Here is a 20,272-nt window from a genome sequence, read left to right as displayed (position 1 = left end):
GCATCCCTTTCGGACCCCTTTTGTCTTTTGCGCAGCGCCTGTGCCCAGGCGCGAAACGCGCAGCTGCGGAAGGCATCCCGGGCTCCAGGGGGCGCCAAAAACGGCCGGAAACTCGCCTTCAATACAAGGAACTGTTTAGTGGCCACCTTGGAAAGCAAAACCATTCCAGGAGTGAGCGACACGGTTTCATTTCGACCGGACACAGACTTGGTATTCGAAGGGCCAAAGAAAACGGTGGCTCCATCAAGGAGTAAAATCTTACTAACGGCGCTTCAAATTCCGAGCCAGGCCCAATTCACGGTGAAAAGGTTGACCTTTGACCTTGCGATTGCGCAAAAAGGCGTCTTCTTTTGGAAGCGCGGGCCAACGGTGACATTGGGGCCGAATCAAGGCGCCGTCGGCAATGGAGTCAAACGGGTGCCCGTGAGTCAAAGGCGCGGCGGCCACTGAGCCGCCTTAGCCCAAAGGTGCGCCCCCTCCCTTCCTGCTGGCAAAATCTGCTGCCGAGTCGGAAATGAAAGGCAATCACATGGAGGTATTTAGCGGTCTTCTCTGAAATAAGCCGCGGGCGGCTCCTGCGATTGCCCGGCGAAGCGGTCGCCATTGAAAAGGGCCCCCCCCCTTAAGAAGCTCTGCCGCGGCCCCTTCATTGTTGCGAGCGCAAGGCGAGCGGACTTTTTTGGGGAGCGTCAGGCCTTTCATTGTGCCCGCTCGCTTAAGGCGACTCGGCTGCCCGTGCGCTTCTGACGCTTGAAGCGAAGCGCACCTCAGCGGGGGCGAAGGAGGGCCTGGCGTGGGGGGGCGGGGGAGCAAAAGGGTCGGCTGAGGAATGCCGCAAGCGATCCAGACTCGGAAGCGGGAATGGACGCCGCGCAGCGCTTGCTCAAATGTGTGCGTGGCCTCCAACAAAAGCAAGATCCAAACGGTGGCAAATCCTCCATTTTTTCATACGTTTGATATATATAGAAAGATATATGACAGAGAGAGCTCGAAATATGGATTCTTTTTTCTCTCACACACACACACACACATGACAAAGCCTCACACTTGACCTTTCCAATCTCCAGGTCTGCATGAACGGATGATATTTCTCTTTTGTGTCTTCCCTCCACCTTGCACCCCCCCAACACCCACCCCAAAAAAATGACATAGAGTATTGATCTTAATTATAATTTGCCAAGCTCAGCAGCTCCTATCGCAGCTTTGAGACAAGAGGCAGCAAGGCGTCCGTCTAAGGCGTCTAAGGCGTCTTTGGCACGGGAGAGCAAGCGGAGGGAGAATAAAAATGTTGAGAAGAGAAGAAGGATGCGTGCCTGCTTTACCGCTCGGTCGTCCGTCACCGTCGTCGCCCCATCCGACAAAGAAACAAGAAAATGTCGGGAAAACCACGTGGGCTTCAAGCGGGCCTTGACTGCAAGGGCGCCTTGCGGTCAACGAACGTCGCGGCCAAACACCCCGACCGCAGGCCGCGCTTGGCTTTGCGTGAGGCCCCATCCACGTTGAAGGACAACCCCAAAAATGCTGGAAAAGCTCCAATTAAAGAGGAGAAAATCAGCATAGGTTGCCCCCCCCCCTTTCTGCACACAAAGATGAAAAGCCCACTTTGACATGTCAAGAAACGCAACCCGCAACGTTGCAAAGGCGTCCACGAGGCCAGCGGGCGCCACCTTCAAGCGGCAGCAACCGCTCACAATGAGGAGGAGACAAACGTCAGCTCGCTTCCCTTCATTTTTTGGCCTCGCAACCCGGACAACTCCGCTTTTGGAACCCCCACGGCAAGCGCCGAGGAAGCCGTTGCATTTTCATCCGCGCTACGGGGGGGGGGGCATCTTGTTTTTTGAAATGGAGCCACGCGTACACAAGAACATCTTCAGACATTTGAACTTTACAAACATGCATAGAAAACATCCATTGCTCAAGTGCACAAAAGAAGCACATTGTGTGTGACACCTCAAAGACTTTCATTCAAAGATGGCAAGCCAACATGAAGGCATTCTGCGCAGATTAAAACAAACAAACAAAACATCAGCAGATTGGAATATGAGACGCTCTTCCCGCATGCCAATTCGAATGCGCCAATGAACAGGCTGTGGCTGGCTTACCTTTGGGTGCGGTATCGGCCGGTACACTTGGTCCTGGAGGCGCCCGCTTTTCCAATCAAGCCATCATAAATACACCTTCCAAACACTCCAAGGTTTTGAGAATAAATATGCACTTCTTTGGGAGGGGCGGGGGGGTCTTCAAACTGCCCACGCACTTGAACCGAACCTGTCAAACGGGAACTTTCGAGGCCGGCGTTGTGGCGGACATGACGCGCTCTTCTTCACCATCGCAGCCTCGGCCTCGGACGCGCCGGTGGGCAGTGCCCGCCGCCGTGTGGTTAGCACCGGTATTGCACGGCTCAATGGCGCAACAACACGAAATCGAGCTTTGTCTCGAGAAACGAATCGAGGACCGCCCGTTCCGCGTCCTTCCAAATCATCCGGCCTGGACCCGGCCCGCTCCTTTACTCTCCTCTCCTCCTCCGAAGGTTTTCGATGGGGTCCAGGTCTGGGGGCTGAGATGGCCACGGGGAGGAGCTTGATTCGGCCTCCCGTTTACAGTATGCCGGTGTGCTTCCGCGGCAATCCAAATTCGTTTCACGGCTTTTCACACATAGTAAGCGCAGGTGCCGAGAATTATGGAGGCACTTTCAATTGGATCATTTTTTGATGACTTCTGCTGGGACCACAAAGGTCGATGCCTGACGTTTGTTCGTTATTTGTGGGTGTGTTTGTGATGGAGTAACACTTTCAGAGAGTCCATCTGTGTAAGCAAAACAAAAACAAAAAAGAATTTCAGCGCAAAACGGTCCACCCCATTGTTAAAATCGCAAGGAACATTTATTTACAAGACAAAATTCACACCAGTCAAATCATTTGGACACGTCTCCAAATCCAGCATGCCAAAACAATTAAAATCAATACGATAAAAGCATAACGGAGACACGAGAACACAGCTCAATACAAGACATTGCCAATGAGCAAGGCTTTTTTCTCCCCCTTCCGGTAGAAACAGAAAATGTTGAATTCAACTTCCTGGAATGCAGACATTTGACGGCGACGACAAGACAACCGAGTGGCTTGACGCTTGCTCACGATTCTCATCTCAATGCGGGAAAGGAAGTGCCGTTGTCCACCTTCCGGATGGAAAAGCTCCCACGTCGGCATCATCCAAGTCCGGCGGACCATGAACAACATACGTCAAAAAGACCTCGCAAAATGCCACCTTTTAATCCGCACGCGTCTTGAAAATGTCCACAAGCCGAAGGGCTCAAAGTCGGTCAAACATGTCCAAGAGAGACTCCGCGAATGCGCCTGGTTCGTCATAATTTGTCAAAATAACGCTAGAGCGATGAGGTCTTTTTCTCGCCCGGCGCCGCTCGTCTTTGCGGTTCTTCTAGGCGAGGCTTTATCTGCAGTTTTTTCTCTGCGGGAGGAAGCAAAGGACGGGCATCGGTGGAAGACCAAGAATATTTTGCAGAAAGTCAGCGAGCGCGGACGCCAGTTGACGGACAAGGAAGTCTCGCGTCCGATCCTTGTAGCGCTTGATTTACCTTTGCTGGGCGCCTTGTTGACAAGCCGCGGTTCCGGCGCGTCCGCCTCTTCCGGAGAGCTGGAGAGGGAAATGAAGGACGGCAGCGCCAGGGAGCTTGCGGCGGGTGCATCCGGCGCATCCCGAGAGCCTCGCGCCAGGAGCGCCGACGGGCGGGGCCTGGCCAAAACAAACCCGCCCCCGTTAGCGGTTGCGCTTTTCCTCGCCCGAGCGAGCGAGTGAGCGTGTCCGTGGCCGACCTTTCGGGGGGTTGAGGGTCGGGGGCGCTGACGCTGCGTTTGGCGCGCTGGCGGTGCTGCAACTTGCAGCGAGCTCCGCGAGGGCAGGAACCCGTCTTGGAGAAGTCCGCGCACACCAGAGTGTGTTTCTTCTTACACTGGTGGGGAAACAAACGCACAGCTACATTGGCAAGCCGTGCCAGAGTGGCCGCGCTCGAGCGCAAGCTCCGCATAGCGTGCGCAAGACCGTAAATTGGCCGCTTGGTTCTGGGCGAGATCCGATCCCTCCCACCTGTCGGCGAAGCTAATTTTATTCGCTCGGCGGAGACGGCTCCCGGCAGAGCGTTCCCGCGTACGGAGCGGCGAGGCGCGCGGGCCCCGCCGGCGGAGTAGCCCCGAAATAGAGCCAAGAGAATGTTGACGCGAGAGCCAGCGGAGGCGACAAGGCTCCCCCCCGGATTGATTTTCCGGGAAGGCGCAGGACGGGAGTCTTGCTCCTCTCACCCCCATGCTCGACTTCCATTTCCGTAAAAATGGAGAGACAAAGTCCACGTGCCGGGCAAAATGCAAATGAAGAGTGACGCGATGCGAGGAGCCGCTCCAAACCCTTTGTTTCGCCCCCCCACCCCCCCGGTCTCTGGCCTATCCTCGCCAAATCGCCCCCAACCCCCATTTTGGTGCAAAATTGAGCGTGAATGTTTGAATCGGCAGTTTTTGAGGAATCCCCTAACTGCATTTCCGTCAATCATCGGCGGATTTTCTCCATTGGCGGGCCAGCCCCCCGAACCCCCCCCCCCCCCCCCCCGCCCCCTCGCTAACACGTCACGCGGCAGGAGGGGACGTGCGGCAGCCGAGCGGGGGATGGGCGCGTGCGTCAAGGCCCGGAAGACTGGCTGGCGGCGAGCGCGCGTCGTGAACGCCTCGTCGGCGACGGAGTGGGAGGGACTTGACATGGTTGGCCTCCAAAGTTTTTCACAAAAACAGCGGTGGGGCGCCATGCCGCCTAAACATAAGTCTGCTTTGTTGGTGTTGCACGTGTGCCGTTTGCCGCTTTGGCTTTTGATGTTATCTGGTCGGAGGACATCGATGCTATTGACGGCTGCTTTTGGGTCAATGACATTGTCCGCTTCCGGCGGTCGCATCCGAGAAGAAAAACGATGACAACGACGACGACGACAAAAAAAGGAAAATATCACGTGTGGATGGATGGTGTGGGCATTTACCTTTTCTCCTTCGGGGCAGTAGCCTTTGACAAAGTCTTCACAAACTTTGGCTTTACGGGAAACGTAGACGTGACTGTAAGGACAGTCGGCGTTGTTGCAGATTCCCTTCAGGAAGTAGGAGCAAACCGGCATCTGCAAACACACAGTCTTTTTTGTTCTCCTTCCTCATTCACTTTTCTGGAACGTCAAGGTGACGCCCTGAGTTTAAAAATGTCGGCGGGAAAGAAGAGACGGAGAGTAATGGCAAAAGAATGAGGTGGCGAGGACGGACGTGAGCGGCGATGACGCCGGCTTGCGGACAGCCGGCCGCTTGGGAGCCGCGCGACTCCGATCGGCCGCTCCTCGGTTAAGCCGGGCACTTCGGCGACCTTAATTGCGCTTGGGAGCGAGAGATGCCAGTCAACGCGCGTGTTGATGGCACGCGGGGGGGGGGGAGCCCGGCGGAGGCCCACCTAAAAATATCTCGGGGAGCGGCGCTCGGGGGTTCCGAGCGCGGGCGGGAACGGGAACGGATCGCTCATGAAACACGCCGGAAACAAGACGATTCTGGAGCAGCGCCACCAGCTCTCGTGCAGGGGCAGGTGCGGGGGGACTGCGTCTGCGTGCGAGGGGCCTAATTTGGGGTGACGGGAGCAAGCGGGCCGGGATTCTAGCCGTTCGCCGCCCCCCCCCCCGGCTCGGCTTTGGACACATAACTTGGAAGGCAGTGGCGCATATCCAGGCCTTCTCCTCAAGACTCCAAATAGCTGTCGGGGGGGAGGGGGGGGGCGTCCCCGAGAAACAAGAGCGCCGACGCGCTGGGGAGGAAGGAAGGGGCTCAAGCGGGCAGGTGCGGCCGCGGGGGGGCAGCGCATGGCAGCCAGCTGGCCTCTCGGCACTTTTGGGGAGCGCTGCGACAACCGACACGGGTGCGAAGGCGCGCGTGCCGACGGGGAGGCTGTTGCGGGGCTCATCTGTCTTACGCCCCCCCCCCCCCCTCCCACCGCCACTCAGCTTTCCTTTTCTGGCTACTAATCCCCGGAGTCATCCGAGACATTCCACATCTCGGCGATGGCGTGGAGCTCACGGGCTCCAGCGGAGAGGGGCTCTCCTATCAGCTCACCCGCACGGCGTCCGGCCAACAACGGACGGACGCGAGCCTTGAAAAGTGGAGCCAACGGTGGCGGACGGCGGCGGTGGCGGCTCACCTTCTCCTTGGCGACCCGATGGGAAAAGGGACAAGCGCCGTCCGCTTGTTTGCATGTCCCGCGAAGAAATCTGCACGAGACAAACGTCAAATAGGAGGAGTGAGCTGCATCTGGCCTCCAACTTTTCACCCACGTCCAACTTTGTACGTCTGTGAGCCTGCACGCGTGTTGGTCGAGGGTGACGACGGCACGGCCGCCATCTTTGGTGCGCCGCTTACCTGGTGCAAACGGCAACTTTGTCCGGGTCGTGAATGTAGGGGCACCCGCCGCCGCGATTGCACTTGCCAAAGCGGTTGTAGTACATGCAGTACTGCCTCTGCTTCCTCTGGCGAGCTTGCCGGATGATGGCCAGGCTGCGCTGCACCGCGCGGCTGCGTTCACACACACACACACACGCAAAGCAAAAAGGCTTGATGGCGGGCACGGCGTGCGTACCAAGGCGCTTCGGGCAGCCCCATCCCGCCCTTGGACAGACAAAAAGCTCCAATCCGCTTTCGGGAAGGGAACTAAGATACAACAATGTGGGGGAGGGGGGGGACTTGGGATGCTGACTCGTGGGGGGGTTCAATGGCTGTTGAAAAAAATGCCGAGTCCAAAAGAATGAAAAGGCCCCCAAAAGATGCGCCTACCTGGCAAAATGACGAGGGCTGGAGGGGTGATTGCCGGCAAAAGAAGAGACTTGGGAAAAGCTTCTTCCTAATTTTGGGGCGGGGTGGGGGCGGAGGAAAGAAAAAAAAAGGCCGTTATTGGGCCAGCCAGAGGCAGTCGTACCTTGGCACGGCAGAGTTATTTTGAGCACAAACGCGAAACGCGATATCCAGCTCGGTCTCAGATCATCACAAACACTCGCTGCGCTCGGCGCACTCAACTCAATCAATCAATCGATCAATCATCAGAAAAAAAATGGATCTTCCATTGGTTGAACCGGCGCCAAACCCAAAGAGGGGGCGCTCGGACGGTACGTTGGGAGTTCGGAAGCATCGGCGCGAGTCCACCTGTTCGGTTGACGGAGGCGTGGCGGCAGACGCTTCGGGACAAGCGATTGGCCGAGACTTGGTAGAGATGCCCCCGGATCCAACACATGGCCGACACTTCCCGGTGGCCGGCGGGCGGCGGGTAGCGGTGGAGAGACGATCTCTGGCGACTCTGGAGGAAACTTCTGCGCGGCCCAAAACAAGAGCGACAAAACGTCACGGCCAACAGAAGAGCGCGAACGGACGCAGAGCGCCTTGGCGTGGGCGGTACCTCGCTGACTGGATTTTCTTGGCTCTCCAGGAGAGGGCGTGGCGGCAGGGAAGAGCGTACGCGGCGGGGGGGCACGCATGGCCCGTCGGCTTGTCTTGCCATCGGAAAATCCTCGGCGAGGCAGGAGGGCGATGGAAGGAAAAGGCCGCACCTGCCGACAACAAAGTTGACCTTCATTCCGAGACGCGACTTGACGCGACAAACGTGATCGGGCGGCCACCGAGGTGGTCCTCGGGTGGGCATCGCGGCAAGCCGCAAGGACTTTTGACCACTCTGCTTTGACTTTGCGGTCATCCAGCCTCGCCGGTTGACACAGTTAGCGCTGGTTGTCGCAATCAGCTTTTCTTGCCGGTGGGGGTCACGGCACTTGAGTCGGTGGATTGGACAGAACGGCGCAACAATCCATGAAATGCTGGACAAGAACAAATTCACCAGACGCTGACAAACATGTTTGGTGCGATCGCTCGCACTTGAGTGTAAAGACAAGTGCGGAGCGGGGAGGGGGGGGGGAAATAATAAAGGGCTTGATGCATCCTGTGATGAGCTCATTTCCCCCGGCTCCTTTTCCCAAGTCTCAATTGGCAATTGTAAGGACGGCTGCCATTTTAATTAACCTTTGATATCAAAGCGGGTTCATCAGCCACAAAGTTGCAAACAATGAAATGCCCCCCCCCCCCCTTCCCCACAACGCTCCGGGCACGCGGGAGCCAACTCTGGATTGGTGGCTATGGCTTGGCACTTCCACTTCCATCATGGAATGATTTGTTTTTTCTCAAGTGGGACACAAGGCCCTTTCCATCCCGCGTGACGCTTCCAACCCCCCCCCCAGGGGCTCCTGCCACACCTGCCAGCAAATTCCAGGCTCCATCCGTCTCAGGCTGCTCACTCCCCAGCTGGAACTAACGGAGGCTAAATCGTATTACGCGCGGCGACCGTTGCTGCCGGCGTCCCGTATTGCCGTCCCCCGGGGTTTGGCCTTCCGACTCCCGCAGCTCCGGTGCGCTGGTGGAAGACGGCGCCGCCGCGCAAACATCCGATTTAACGAGGGCGCCGGCGCCATTTAATCACTTGGCCTAAGCCAGAAAAGCTCCCGACGTGATCCGCGTCCGTTTGACACGTCGCTTTCTAACCGACTCGCCAAAGTCGGATACGGCGGCATCCCGGGGGGGGGCTTGCCAGATTAGCATTTTTGCACAACTCGCTCTGTCGACTTAGAAGCCCCCCCTCGCAATTGCAAACGCCAAATGTTCACGATGATGCGCCCGCACGGGAAAGGTCGGGGGCCGCCGTCCCTCCACGGAACAACGCGACAGTTCACCGGGGCCTGCGCCATCAGAGGCCGCGACCCGTTCTTATCAAAAATGTTTGCGCCGCTAAAATGGAGCGCATTGCCGTATTGAGGGCCGGCGGTTTTCCTGTTGGCGGGGCTTGCCGGCGCAAGGAAGGCCTACGTGCCAGCGCCATTGTTTCTTTGCGCTCCTCCGTTGGCAGGAGGCCGATTTGGACACGTTTCGCTTGAATTTGACTTCAGAACCATTTTTTCATTGGGCCTCACAAGCTAGCGCGCAATGTTAGCTCTGCGCTACCATGAGACACAAGCTAAGGAAAAGATTCTGTTCCTCTGACCCAACCTTGACCCGAGAGCCGATCAAACTCCAGTTTGGGAGTGCGCCGCCGCCGCCGTTTCACGCCACCACCGGCGTAAGGTCAAAACTTATGACTGCGCCTGTCAATCAGCAAATCCCATTAGAGGCATGCAGAGGCGCAGCCCGGGGGCTTTGTACACTTAAGGGCCGCCGCCATTACATGCGCTCGAGCGCTGCGTGCGCGGGCTCAAGTGCGAAAGGGGCACTCCAAGGTCAAGTGAGTGAATCACGTCGATATCATTTGTTTTCTCCTCCTCAACAAAACTTGCGGACGCTCTTCAACACTTTGGTGCGGCAGTGGCAGAAAAGGAGGTGAAAAATAGCGCCGGTCAAAAAGATTGCTTGGTTTCAGATATGAAGTGGCCTCCCGTGAGATGCGCGCTTCGAATGAAGACAAACGGCCGTCGTTTTAAAAAGCGTTTCTAGCCTCGGCGCGTCAGTGCGGCTTGGATGTCCGGCAGGGGGGGAGGCGAATGCCAGCGCGGTCTCGCGTTGGTCGCGGTGCTAATGCTTTTCGGCCAGTGAGTGACGGAGCCCCCGCTCAGCTGCTCAAACGTTTCCCTCAACACATATATCAGCCGCGCGTGCTCGGAGAGACGCGTTTGAGCCCATGGGGGGCGGGAGGGACGCGAAAGAATAATGACGACGACGCATTGCAAAGTGTGGCAAGGAAGGCCAGGATCTGTCATTTGAATATTTGGAACCCCATGGCTGCCTGGTAATGCAGAAAATGGAATTCCATTTGTCCTCTTTTCCAGGCCAGTCGAAAGCAGTTGTTGTTCATGAAAAAGAGTCACACCTTGCCGAGCAACATCTTCAAGCAAAGAAAATGTCAAGAACAGATTTGAGACATGAGGACAAAGCAAACGGTGGCGGTGTACAGGATGTCAGCCTGTCGGGGGCGTGGCCTAGCTCAAGCCTAATGTGGCCCCAAATGTTCATCTTTGTGCGTTTGACGTTGCATAAATGCGCCAAAGCGCATCTGCGACAGTGCTTCATGCTTTTGTTTCTCTTTCTTCAAGCTCGAATTTCTTCAAGGCTGAATAAAGCCGGTGTCTTTTTCATCATTTTTGCATTCTTCCTCCTGTGAGCGTACGGCCAGGCATGGTCATAAGGTTGCCTCTTTTTTATCTTTTTAATGGGCCCATCTATTGGGCCTCCGCTTGCTATCATTAGTAATTCAATTTGCTCTTTATTAGTCGCCCTTATCAAGGGCGCAGACAGCAACAGGCCGCTTTGCGCACTCCATCTTCCTCTTCGCTCACCCCGGCGCCACCTTTTCTCTGTCTTGAATTCCCGAATCCCCCATCTTTAATTCCGAGCGCACGTCGATCGCACCGCGGGCTAATGAGGTTGCGCCCGTGACAAAAAGTAGGAAGGCAAGAGTCAATCAAGAGGGAGCGAGCGGGCGGGCACAAGACGGAATGAGGGTTGACACCATGGATCGCGTTGGATTAAAGAATCAGAAAAGAGCGGCCGGAAGACGCAGAGCGATTGGGACAAATAAAGCTTCACCTTAATACGGATTTTATGTCTTCGGACTCCACCGACTGTGGAAAATGATGCCAAGATGGGGGGGGGGGGGGGCGTGAGGACTGACCGGCGGACGGGGGATGGGACAGTAAAAACAATGATTGCTTTCAATTAGGTGGAGCCTATATTCTCCAGTTCGTTAAAAACAATCCAATTTGCAAAATGATCATTATGCATTAGCTCCTTTTTATCTCGCGGAGAGGGGAGAGCGGTGGCAAGACACGATAGCGGCGCCTCTGCAAATTATCTGCTATCTGCACTTGTTCTCCCCATCGCCGCCAAAGCAGGCAATCCATTTCCCTCCCTCCTCTCGCCTTTTTTCCCGAGGATGTCGGCAACAAAAGCTAGCACCTGCTGCCCCCTGCTGGAGAGAGAAAGACTCCCTTTTGGTTCTTTTGGTTTAACTTCCCAGGGCGGAACCTGTTTGCCTTTCTGGCAGCGCAGGCGAAATCTCAGTGGACAAAAACGGCGGAGGGCACATTGACGGTGTTTGTTCCAAGAAAGCGGCATCGGGTTGGAGCAAGGAATCGCGACACTTACTTGTTCTCGATGAAGTCGGCGAGAGTCGCCTCAACTTGTGCCTCCCAAAGGACACGAGTTCCCTGGCGGGCGTCCTCCTCGCCAGGTTGTGCACGTGGCCCCGCGTGGAGTGCTTCGCGGCCAATAAGAGGCCTCCCTTCGGTGACCCGTTTCCATTTGGACTTGCACGAGAACAAAGCAGAAAGCGAGTGAAATGATGGCGGACAGTCGACAAATCGCTTTCAAAAGGTGCTCATCCAATTAGAGTCGCGGTGTATTATTATTTTTATTTTTTTTTTGTAATGGCGGTGCTGGGGAGTTGAATATCAGAGAAAGCCGACATTTGAATGAGGCCGCGTCGACTTCTTCGATCCGTTTGAATCGCCACCGAATCTGCGACTTACCCGGTGGCCGACCTCCTGATGATTTTCATCCTGCTGCGAAGCTTGAAGGAGCTGGGCGAAGACTGGACGCAGTATCCCTGTGGTAGGCCGGAGTAAGCCAGCCCCTTTTTGGCTCCTCGGTTGTTTTTTTCCGACGCCCAAACAAAGGAAGACCTCCGGAGGGCCGCCGCTTCCCGTCTGGCCCCCGCTAGGGGCGACCCGGGGGCACCGGCCTTCCAGTGGTAGCGACTGGATGAGGAACTTGCCGAAGACGTTGCGAATCCCCGTTTGACCTTTGTTGAGGTGAAGGAGCCCGGTTGGAGTTTCTTCAGAGCTTCTCCCTTTTCCGCAGCTCTCTGCTCGCCGCTCAGAGCTTTGGGCGACGACGACTTTCTCAAATTCTTGGCCTGGACCCGAGCGGAGGAGGAAACCCATTTGTACTTGGATGTCCTGGGGCCTGCGATGACCGGACTCGCTTTGCGTGACTTTTTGCCGGGGGTTCTCTTGCCGACCGGGGGCGAGATGGCGCTCAAAGCCGAAGCTTTGGCACCGAGCGGCGAGTCGACTTTCACGTCTTGGTTTGCTTGAGAATCCACGGAGCTCCTCGGTCCGGTTTGGCAAGTCTGACTCCTAACCCAAGTGAACTTGGATTGAGGTTGCCTGCCTGCGGCCTGGCCCGACTGAGACAAAGGAAGGTTTTTGAACTTGGAAGGTGAAGCGTGCGGCGATGAGCCGCTGCCTCGGCCAATCGTTTGTCTGGAGTCCGGCTGTCGGGCGTCAGCGCTGTCCGTCTGACTTTTGACATAGGGCGGATTCTGCCAGCGGGGAATGACGGAACCGGCGGTCGGGGTGCAGGCTTTGGCTGAAGGGTGCCTTTCGGAAGAATCCTCAACAAGCCCTTGATGCCGTCTTTGGACTACCGGGACCGACTGGGCTCCGGCCGCCGCTTTCTTACAAGCGCCGCTTCTTTCCGTGGCAACGTTTGGAGTTTCTCTTTGTCCCTTTTCCTCGTGTGGCGCAATCTTTGACGATGAGGCGGAAGGCTCGGATGTGCCACATTTTTCACCGGGGATGGCGGGTGGCGGCGCACGGCGAGATGAAACCTGACTGTCCGAATGGCGTTCCGCGCTAGAGCCGGTGGACGCGGGGTTCTTGTTTTTGAGAGAGTAAGTCTTCCTCCAGCTAGCGTGGCTCGGACCAGCGTATGAGCTCGGCGGGTTCATCGCGGAGGCGCTGCGGCCCCTCCCTCCGGATGTTGTTGCCACCTCCGGAAGCCTCGGCGCGTTGCCATGGACACTCTTATGCTGATCGATGAGACCTTCAAATTTGGAAAAGAAAAACACATTGACCGCCCTGAGCCAAAGTCTTTCAATACAAGACATCTGTATCTAGATAGCGCTTCCAGAACAGCTGCAGCTGGAACTAAGCGCTTTCTCGAACATTTAACAAAAAACGAAATAAAAAAAATACAACGCTGTTGACCAGTGTTACTGAAAAGGCTTTGGACCAAATATGTGGTTTCAACACTCGGATACTGACCTACAATCATTGTAAGAACCCCAGCGATATTGAACGACAAGGCTGAACATCAGACAAGAGAATAATGACGGCAGACGCACATGGATGGCGCCCAACACGTCACTAGCGAACGTTCACGAAATTCGGTCAGGAAAGTCGGAACAGAGCTCAACTGGAGTGCGAGTCAGGTAACAGCAAACGATTATACAAGAATTAAACACAATTGAAAAAAAGGCACGCTAAACAGGAAAGTGAAGCTACTTCACAGACCGACTGTCAAAGATCAACTACATTTCCGTAAACATACGTACTTTGAAGAAGCTCAATTTGCCGTTTCAACGATTCACGCTGCTCCATGTTTAGCTCGCTTGTTTCTTCTTCCTGTAATTCCGGTGCTTGCCAACCACATTGTTCATCAGCGCCTCCTTCTGTTTCGGAGGATGATTGTAAAACGCATTACTTTGATCGTTTCTATTGGCGAATGGTTTTCAAATTCAATAGCTTACAAACATCGAATAATTACTGTCAATCAATGTAGAAGGAATACGTCGTTACGGAATTATTGGTTCTAACTCACTTCGAAAAAGAAAAGCTGTGTGTCTCCCCTCTGCGGTTTGTGTGAACAATTATGTGAATTATTTAAATGTCCCTTCATTTATGTTATTTTAAGAATATTCCACGTGTCACAGTTTTAGTTAAAGTGACATTTGTTGGAAAAGATTTTAGGTTCCGCATCGTTTTTTGATTCTATTTGATGTTCGTGCTCAAAGTAATTGAGTGTTGTTTATTTACTTAGTACTGTACTTACTGTACTTACTCTTACTCTTGGGGTCGAGAATCTTATGTTTCTAAAGTATAGTACTTTCTTTGAAATAATTTAGTGTTTTGTTATGCGGTGTAAAGCGTGCCCCTTCGCGATTGTCTCCGCATCTGCGGAGTTGCGTGGAGGAACAGTGTTGATCGTCTTGGAGTTTCATTTCATCCCACCGAACACAAAGAGCAAACGCCTGACAGTTCGTCACCGACGCGCCTTCGTCTTCAAATCGCCGTCCCCGTGAAATGACGTCATTACTATTACTCGTCTCAGTTCTGCACGTCGAGGGGTTTTCAAATCGCCGTCCCCATGAAATGACGTCATTACTATTACTCGTCTCAGTTCTGCACGTCGAGTGGCTTCCTCGTCTCCGTTGCTGTTCTCCTCATCTGCTCGCTGGGCTCGATGATGACCGGCGCCAACACGTAAACAAGGCGAGACGAGAAGACTACTAGCGACGCGTAAAGAAATGAGATGTGGCCTCTGCCTCTTCAAGCGAAACTAACGCAGTTTTGTTTCGCTGTCACCATGAACAGTTGAGAACAGAGATGATCACATTTGACAGGTTGGCCGAAAATGGGCCCCTTTATCAGAAGAATGGAGTTTACAAACGACGTCTTTCTGACTTAAAAATCGAAGGGGAAGAGCGTCTTACGATCAAGACCAGTCGAATAGTGACAACATAACAAGGAAAACAATCATTCGGACGAGCTAAGTTATTGGTAACACTTGAATTTTGGCTTTGTGAAGCAACGCACCTTCTTCAAATTGAGTGACTAACCCATGTCTTTCCCACTAGCAAGATAGCGAACAAAGTGCACACTGAATGTTGTCAGGGTGTTTTATTGTTCGGAAACCCATTTTATCCAATTGAGTTCGCTTGTTGGGTGGGGATAGGAAAGAAAGGCTGCTGTGACTACGTACCAGTCCGATGAAGTACAGTACTACAATCGCCCCCACGGTCCGTATTCGGGAAGTGAGTCCAAACGTTTAAACTGCCACTTCACGTTTCACGGAAGCTCGACCGCTTGCCCGTCGTGGACACGTTTCGTGCTGTTCATGGAGAGAACTGACATGATGCAGTCAGGTGAAGGCCTTTTGTTCTCGCGACATCTTGGGCCATACGGACGGCAACGTCGCCGATAAGAGCCATTTATTGTGTCCTAAAAAGTAGTGTACGAAGACGCAGTCAGCTGAAATATTTCAAGGTTACACAACCACATCGATAGGATTGACTGTATGGTGCACATTTCAAGTATGATCACGTCAACCACCCACCATAGTTTCATGGAGAGGCGTTCCGTGTACGCGTGCAGAGAGAATGTGTCATATGTCAGTGTTTCGAAACCTTTTTGTGTCTCGAGTAGGCGATCCAGTGTCCCGCTTCACGACGTGGCCCTCGGGATCATGATGTCACCGGGCATCCAGTACTTCATCGTCACCGAATCGCCCGACTCGCTCCCACACTGTGACGCCGGCTCCCTATGCTACACGTATGAGCGCCAACGTACTTTTGGCTTTGCCGAAAAACTGCAAGTCTTCGTACTGGGCCCCCTTTTCCCACTGTACGTCGAGATAGACAAGCGATGTCTGGAAGAACTGAGTGCGGCCGAGGCCGCGCTGCTGTTGGCCCTCGCCGACGACTCCGAAAGGCTCAGGTGGTTCCGGGACGGAGATGTTCTCCGTCGGGCGCTGACGCTTTGCGAGGGGACTGAAGTGGTGGTGCAAGAAGGAAAAGAGACGTTGAACGGCGTCCTGCGCTACGTCGGCGGCCTGTCACAAGCGCCGGCCCAAGAGCCGTTGACGGCGGTATTCTTTGGAGTCGAACTGCAGGTAGGCGTGAGGCCCGAGCCCGGAGAAAAGCGAGCCGGCGCGACGGGGAACGGTCTTTGTGAACGGAGGGCGGCGTCTGCCTGTGTTCCAAGGGGGAAGACGAGGGCAAGGGCGACACGGACGGCCGCTACGACGACGTCGCCCTCTTCACCTGTGACCGAGACTGCGGCATATTCGCCCCCTTTTCCAGAGTGCGGCCGCGTCACTCCGAGTCCTTCCCCTCGGCCCACGCCGGGTCCCCTTCCGGTTGGGAAACGCCAATGCCGGTGCCGGGAGACAGAGTCACGTACTACATCGAAGATTACTGTTGCTACGGAATGGTGCTCAACGTCCGGGAGAAGGACGGACAGCGCTTTGTGTTGATCTCTACGGTGAGTCAGCGATAATTCTGCCAAAGAGTTTTGATTTTCTCCGACGGGGACGCGAAATGTCCAATTTCAATGTTCGCCTGTGCCTTTTTTCATGTTTGCAGGACGCGGATGCCAGCGGCAAGACGGGCGAAGTGGAAGTCCCGCTTCAGTTTGTTGTTGTTGGGGACGATCCCGCCGGTGGGAAGCTGCATCCCTCGAGCGACTCGACGCTTTTTGGAGGAGGTTTTTTTTACCCAAAGGTGTTTTTTTTCCTCCCCCCTCCGCAGATTCCAATCTGATTGCCCTCGACAGTTGCGCGGCGGAAACGCAATCGGCCATGGGCTTGAACTCCCTGGTGGAGGTGTCCCTGGGCACCCGCCGTTTATATGGAATCATCCGCTGGATCGGGACCCTCCCCGGGCAAAAGGAAATGATGGCTGGACTTGAGCTGGTAACCTTTTTGCCTCTGCATTTGCGTGAAGATTGAACTCGATGGCCGTGAAATGCAAAACAAAAAAGCAAAGCTTTTGTCGAGTCAAAAAAATAATTTCATCCTTTGTTTTGGCTGCTTCACGTGCAGCCCCCCCCCAAAAAAAAAAGCAGCCCAATGGAGCTCATTTCTTGATTTCTGTTGTCCTTTTCTGCAGGAAGAGGACGTGGGAGTGAGTGACGGCACCTTCAAAAATGTGTCTTTCTTCCAATGTCCTCCCCGGCGGGCTCTCTTTGTGAAGAAAAGCGCTTGTCGTCCCGACGCGCGATTTCTGAACGACGGCGACGACGACGCGGCACCGAAGGGCAAAGTCGCAGGTCAGTGGAGAAAGTCGCTTTCACCGGTGGGGTGGACCTCTCGGGTTGAACCCCAGAAGACCGCCGGAGTGGCTTCGTGCCAGTTCTCTTGACGAGACAAACCGCAATCCTACGGAGCCCCACTCGTGACATTTGGGGAGGCGAATCCCTCAGAGTTTGGTCCGGCATCGGCACCTCCAAGTAGGATTTGGCCGTGTCGCCGTTCAAGTCAAAAAGGGCCTGGAAGTGGAGCTCCTCCGGTGCCAATCCGGATTCAAAGTCATCTCCACTTGATTGTCAGTGAGGCGCCACACAACAAAAGAAATCAATCAATCAATCCGGTGCGTCTGTGTGTTTGACTTCAGACGGAGCAAACCGAGACAGTCGGAGGAGACTGGAGCCCGTGGCTCCCATCGGCGCCGATCAAGTTGAGCAAATTCTGGTGGGACGCATGAAGGGGATCCAGGGACACTGCAACTCTTGCTACATGGATGCTGCCCTCTTCAGGTTGGGAGGAATTGGCGCGGCTGCGCCCGACTGCCGCAAGTCGTCGTCGTGGGGGCCATTGGGGCCGCTGTTGACCGCCGTTTTGTTGCCGTCGATCCATTTTTGTACGTTTCTGGCTTCTCAGCTTGTTTTCCTGCTCGTCCGTGCTGGACTCCATGTTGTTTAAATCGACAGAGCCGCAAGACGCCCCCATCCAGCGAACGCTGCTCAATGATATCGTCAACCCCCTTCGAAGGTGCGTGCCCCCACTCGGGTTCCGGCGACGGTTTGGGGAAGTGGTTGGCAGTTACCTTTGTCCCCTTCCCCCCACCCCCGCTACCCCAGCGAGGGCTTTGTGCAAGGTCGACATATCATGAAGCTCCGACAGCAGCTGGAAAAGCACGGCTACTGTCACTCCTTCACCACCGAGGAGAAGGGTGAGTTTGAGACATGGGGGGGCCGCCTTTCAGCCATTCGGCGGCCTCGCTCTCACCCGCCGCCCGTTGCGCTGCAGATCCGGAGGAGTTTCTGACCATCGTCATGCATCACATTCTCGCGCTCGACCCTCTACTCAAACTGTAAGTCCCCCGCCGCCGCCGCCGGCGACGGCGCCGTTGTCATCGATCCGCCCCGCTGCCGGCTGTCCGCTTTAGATGGGCCGGAGGCAAAGTGCAGGAGAGTTTCTGCTATCAGATCTTCCTGGAGCAGAACCACAGCCTGGTGCTTCCGACCGTGCAGCAGTTGCTGGAACATTCCTTTCACAACGCCGCACTCAAACTGGCGGAGGTGAGACGGGCTCCTCGTCTCCACGTAGCGTTCCCAAACGCCGAGTCACGGCGGATTTGGGCCACCCCGGTGACGCCGTCTTTGGATTTCAGGCGCCGTCCTGCCTCATTCTTCAGATGCCTCGCTTTGGCAAGAAATTCAAAATGTTTGACAAAATCATTCCATCCGTGGAGCTGGATATAACTCGCCTCCTCTCTCAAGGTAAGCGCCGAGCGTCGCCTAGAAAGCAGTCGAAACTCAGTGGCCGCAAACCGCCCCGGCGCCTTTCAGGTCCCCAGCAGTGCATCCTTTGCGGCAAGCTGGCCCAAGAAGAGTGCCTCGACTGTTTTGAGGAGCCTGTTTTCAGCCAGACGGGATGCAAAGTCTTCTGCGAGTTGTGCTCGGCTCAGGTTTGCACCGTTAGCTTTCGACACGCTCTTCATCCAAACTCCAGTTTTCAGCCGACTTCCCCGGCACTGGAAAACCGCGATCATTCAAGTCCAGAACGGCCCATCGGACCGAGTCGCATCGAGTCTGAGCACGCCGATCTTGAGCTAATCTCATGCGTGGCCACGATCCTCAAGCCAGCGTCAGTGGAGCCCAGACATGCCGATTGGACACCCTTAAAAACGTGTCCAAGTTACTTCTCTCGCAAGATCGGAGTTGCTCGCATGGCGGCCTCGTGACACACCTGACCGCCAAATCTCTTGCCTCAGTATGACGCTGAGAGGGGAAAAAAAATCGCCCGAAACCGGTTTGCGCCATACTCGTCGGATTGCTGACAATTTGTAAAGATGGGCGGCAAAGACCGGATGCCCATTAGCCCTAAATGCGGTGTCCCGCAGGGGTCCGTACTTGTCCCGGTCCTTTTTTTTGTTTGTTTGTTTTTGGACGCTTCCCTTTGTCTGCAATTTCCACCGCTAAGTCAAAGGCAGGCAAGTCAGCATACCAAACCCGAGGGAACGAATCACTTAAATGATCTTCGGGGATGCCTTCACAAAATCAAGAGATTGATTGATTTCCTACCCAGGAACCATCAAGTGTTTCTCACAATTTCTCCACTTTAGACTTTAAACATTTTTAAATGTAGATGCATTTATTATGATTTTTTTTAACCAACCAACCTGTTATTTAATGACCGGAATGTGGTAGATTTCCTTTGTAGAAGACAACGTTTTGTTTAGTTTTCCGCCACGCGCCACTTTAACGTAGAGAAGACGGACCGGACTGGCTTTTTAGCGCCTGAAATAGCGGGAGCAGCCGGCACGCCACCGACCAGCTCGGCGTGCCAGATAACAGATGAACGTGTTGCTGGATTTCAGGTTCACTCCCACCCTCAGCGGCGCAGCCATCAAGCGGCACCTCTGGACATACCCGAGGGTTACGCAGCGCGAGGAGTTCCTCGCACTCTGACTCGAGACACCATGGAGTTGTTTGCCGTCCTCTGCATCGAGACCAGCCACTACGTCTCTTTCATCAAGTACGGAGCCAACAGTGGCGACTGGCTCTTCTTTGACAGCATGGCAGACAGACAAGGTGAGCGATGACTGCGCAACGGGGAGGCTGATTATTGGGTGGTTTTTTTAAACTCCGCTCACTGTCCCGCGCCGCGCTCCCTCCCGTAGGCGGGACGGATGGTTTCAACATCCCGGAAGTGCGAGCGTGCCCCGAGGTCGGCGTCTACCTAGACATGCCTGCGGCCGAACTGGCCGCTCAGATTCCTCGGGACATGAAAGGTGTGGCCAAACGGCTCTTCTGCGACGCCTACATGTACCTGTATCAGAGTGGCAGCATGAGCCTCTATCACTGAGGGGGGGCCACGTGTCTTGTTGTTTCGGTCGCTTGTCGTCTTGCCAATAAACGTGCTATGCTTTGAGCCCGCGTTGCATTTTTTTTCCTTCCATTGGGCGAGGAGCGCCCATGTTTTCGGAAGCGCTGAAACCACCGCGACTATTTCCCCGATGGCCCTCGTCGATGGGTCCAAACGTGTTGCCGCTGCTTCCGAACAATGGATTTGGGCGGAAGGTGGGCGAGCTGCACGGGGCTGCCCGACTTGATTGGGCTGAGTTTGTGTTCTTCTTTGACCTCTTCCTTTGTATCTTTTGCTGACGGGGCAAAGTTTTTTAATTGATCTTGCGTGTTGAATGTCAATTCTAGTCATTATTTTGTCGT

General features: G+C 54.9%; 2 protein-coding genes across 6 annotated transcripts in view; one reads left to right on the top strand and one right to left on the bottom strand.

The window, feature by feature from the left end:
* The window catches only part of zc3h3 (zinc finger CCCH-type containing 3), a 28,691-nt gene extending 15,029 nt beyond the window's left edge, over window positions 1-13,662 (bottom strand). The window contains exons 1-13 of one of the 4 annotated variants that reach the window (XM_052074173.1): window positions 13,644-13,662; window positions 13,378-13,461; window positions 11,570-12,866; window positions 11,187-11,347; window positions 7,468-7,618; window positions 7,218-7,381; window positions 6,852-6,918; window positions 6,441-6,593; window positions 6,223-6,292; window positions 5,036-5,167; window positions 3,834-3,970; window positions 3,596-3,753; window positions 2,861-3,468 (exon numbers count right to left, since the gene is read on the bottom strand). In XM_052074173.1, coding sequence (XP_051930133.1) covers window positions 3,386-3,468; window positions 3,596-3,753; window positions 3,834-3,970; window positions 5,036-5,167; window positions 6,223-6,292; window positions 6,441-6,593; window positions 6,852-6,918; window positions 7,218-7,381; window positions 7,468-7,618; window positions 11,187-11,347; window positions 11,570-12,866; window positions 13,378-13,423 — 2,619 coding nt within the window. In that variant the 5' untranslated portion in view covers window positions 13,424-13,461; window positions 13,644-13,662 and the 3' untranslated portion in view covers window positions 2,861-3,385. Of the gene's footprint in view, window positions 1-2,860; window positions 3,469-3,595; window positions 3,754-3,833; window positions 3,971-5,035; window positions 5,168-6,222; window positions 6,293-6,440; window positions 6,594-6,851; window positions 6,919-7,217; window positions 7,382-7,467; window positions 7,619-11,186; window positions 11,348-11,569; window positions 12,867-13,377; window positions 13,504-13,643 lie in introns of those variants that run through there. The other 3 variants (XM_052074172.1, XM_052074175.1, XM_052074174.1) reach the window with 3 other exon arrangements.
* Window positions 13,663-14,724: 1,062 nt separating this feature from the next.
* On the top strand, window positions 14,725-19,980 carry cyldl (cylindromatosis (turban tumor syndrome), like). 2 transcript variants are annotated; one of them, XM_052074176.1, is made up of 14 exons: window positions 14,725-15,713; window positions 15,806-16,084; window positions 16,186-16,261; window positions 16,351-16,514; window positions 16,711-16,870; window positions 17,215-17,356; window positions 17,481-17,591; window positions 17,681-17,772; window positions 17,850-17,913; window positions 17,989-18,121; window positions 18,214-18,322; window positions 18,392-18,510; window positions 19,423-19,636; window positions 19,726-19,980. In XM_052074176.1, the coding sequence occupies exons 1-14, from the start codon at window positions 15,120-15,122 to the stop codon at window positions 19,908-19,910; spliced, it is 2,442 nt and encodes an 813-aa protein (XP_051930136.1). In that variant the 5' UTR covers window positions 14,725-15,119; the 3' UTR covers window positions 19,911-19,980. The 2 variants fall into 2 exon arrangements, with proteins under 2 accessions (XP_051930136.1, XP_051930137.1); XM_052074177.1 differs by lacking the exon at window positions 18,392-18,510.
* Window positions 19,981-20,272: the final 292 nt, after the last annotated feature.

The sequence above is a fragment of the Hippocampus zosterae genome, chromosome 8 (genome assembly GCF_025434085.1).
Source record: "Hippocampus zosterae strain Florida chromosome 8, ASM2543408v3, whole genome shotgun sequence".
NCBI lineage: Eukaryota > Metazoa > Chordata > Actinopteri > Syngnathiformes > Syngnathidae > Hippocampus > Hippocampus zosterae.
The sequence above is the reverse complement of the archived record's forward strand: the minus strand, read 5'-3'. Positions and strand labels throughout refer to the sequence as shown.

Excerpts from the sequence above, each read along its gene's own strand:
- cyldl (XM_052074176.1), top strand. The coding sequence starts at position 15,120 with ATGGTGCACATTTCAAGTATGATCACGTCAACCACCCACCATAGTTTC. Across the intron at positions 16,085-16,185 it reads GCTTTGTGTTGATCTCTACG|GACGCGGATGCCAGCGGCAA; the intron begins GTGAGTCAGCGA and ends TCATGTTTGCAG. Across the intron at positions 17,914-17,988 it reads CTCGACCCTCTACTCAAACT|ATGGGCCGGAGGCAAAGTGC; the intron begins GTAAGTCCCCCG and ends TGTCCGCTTTAG.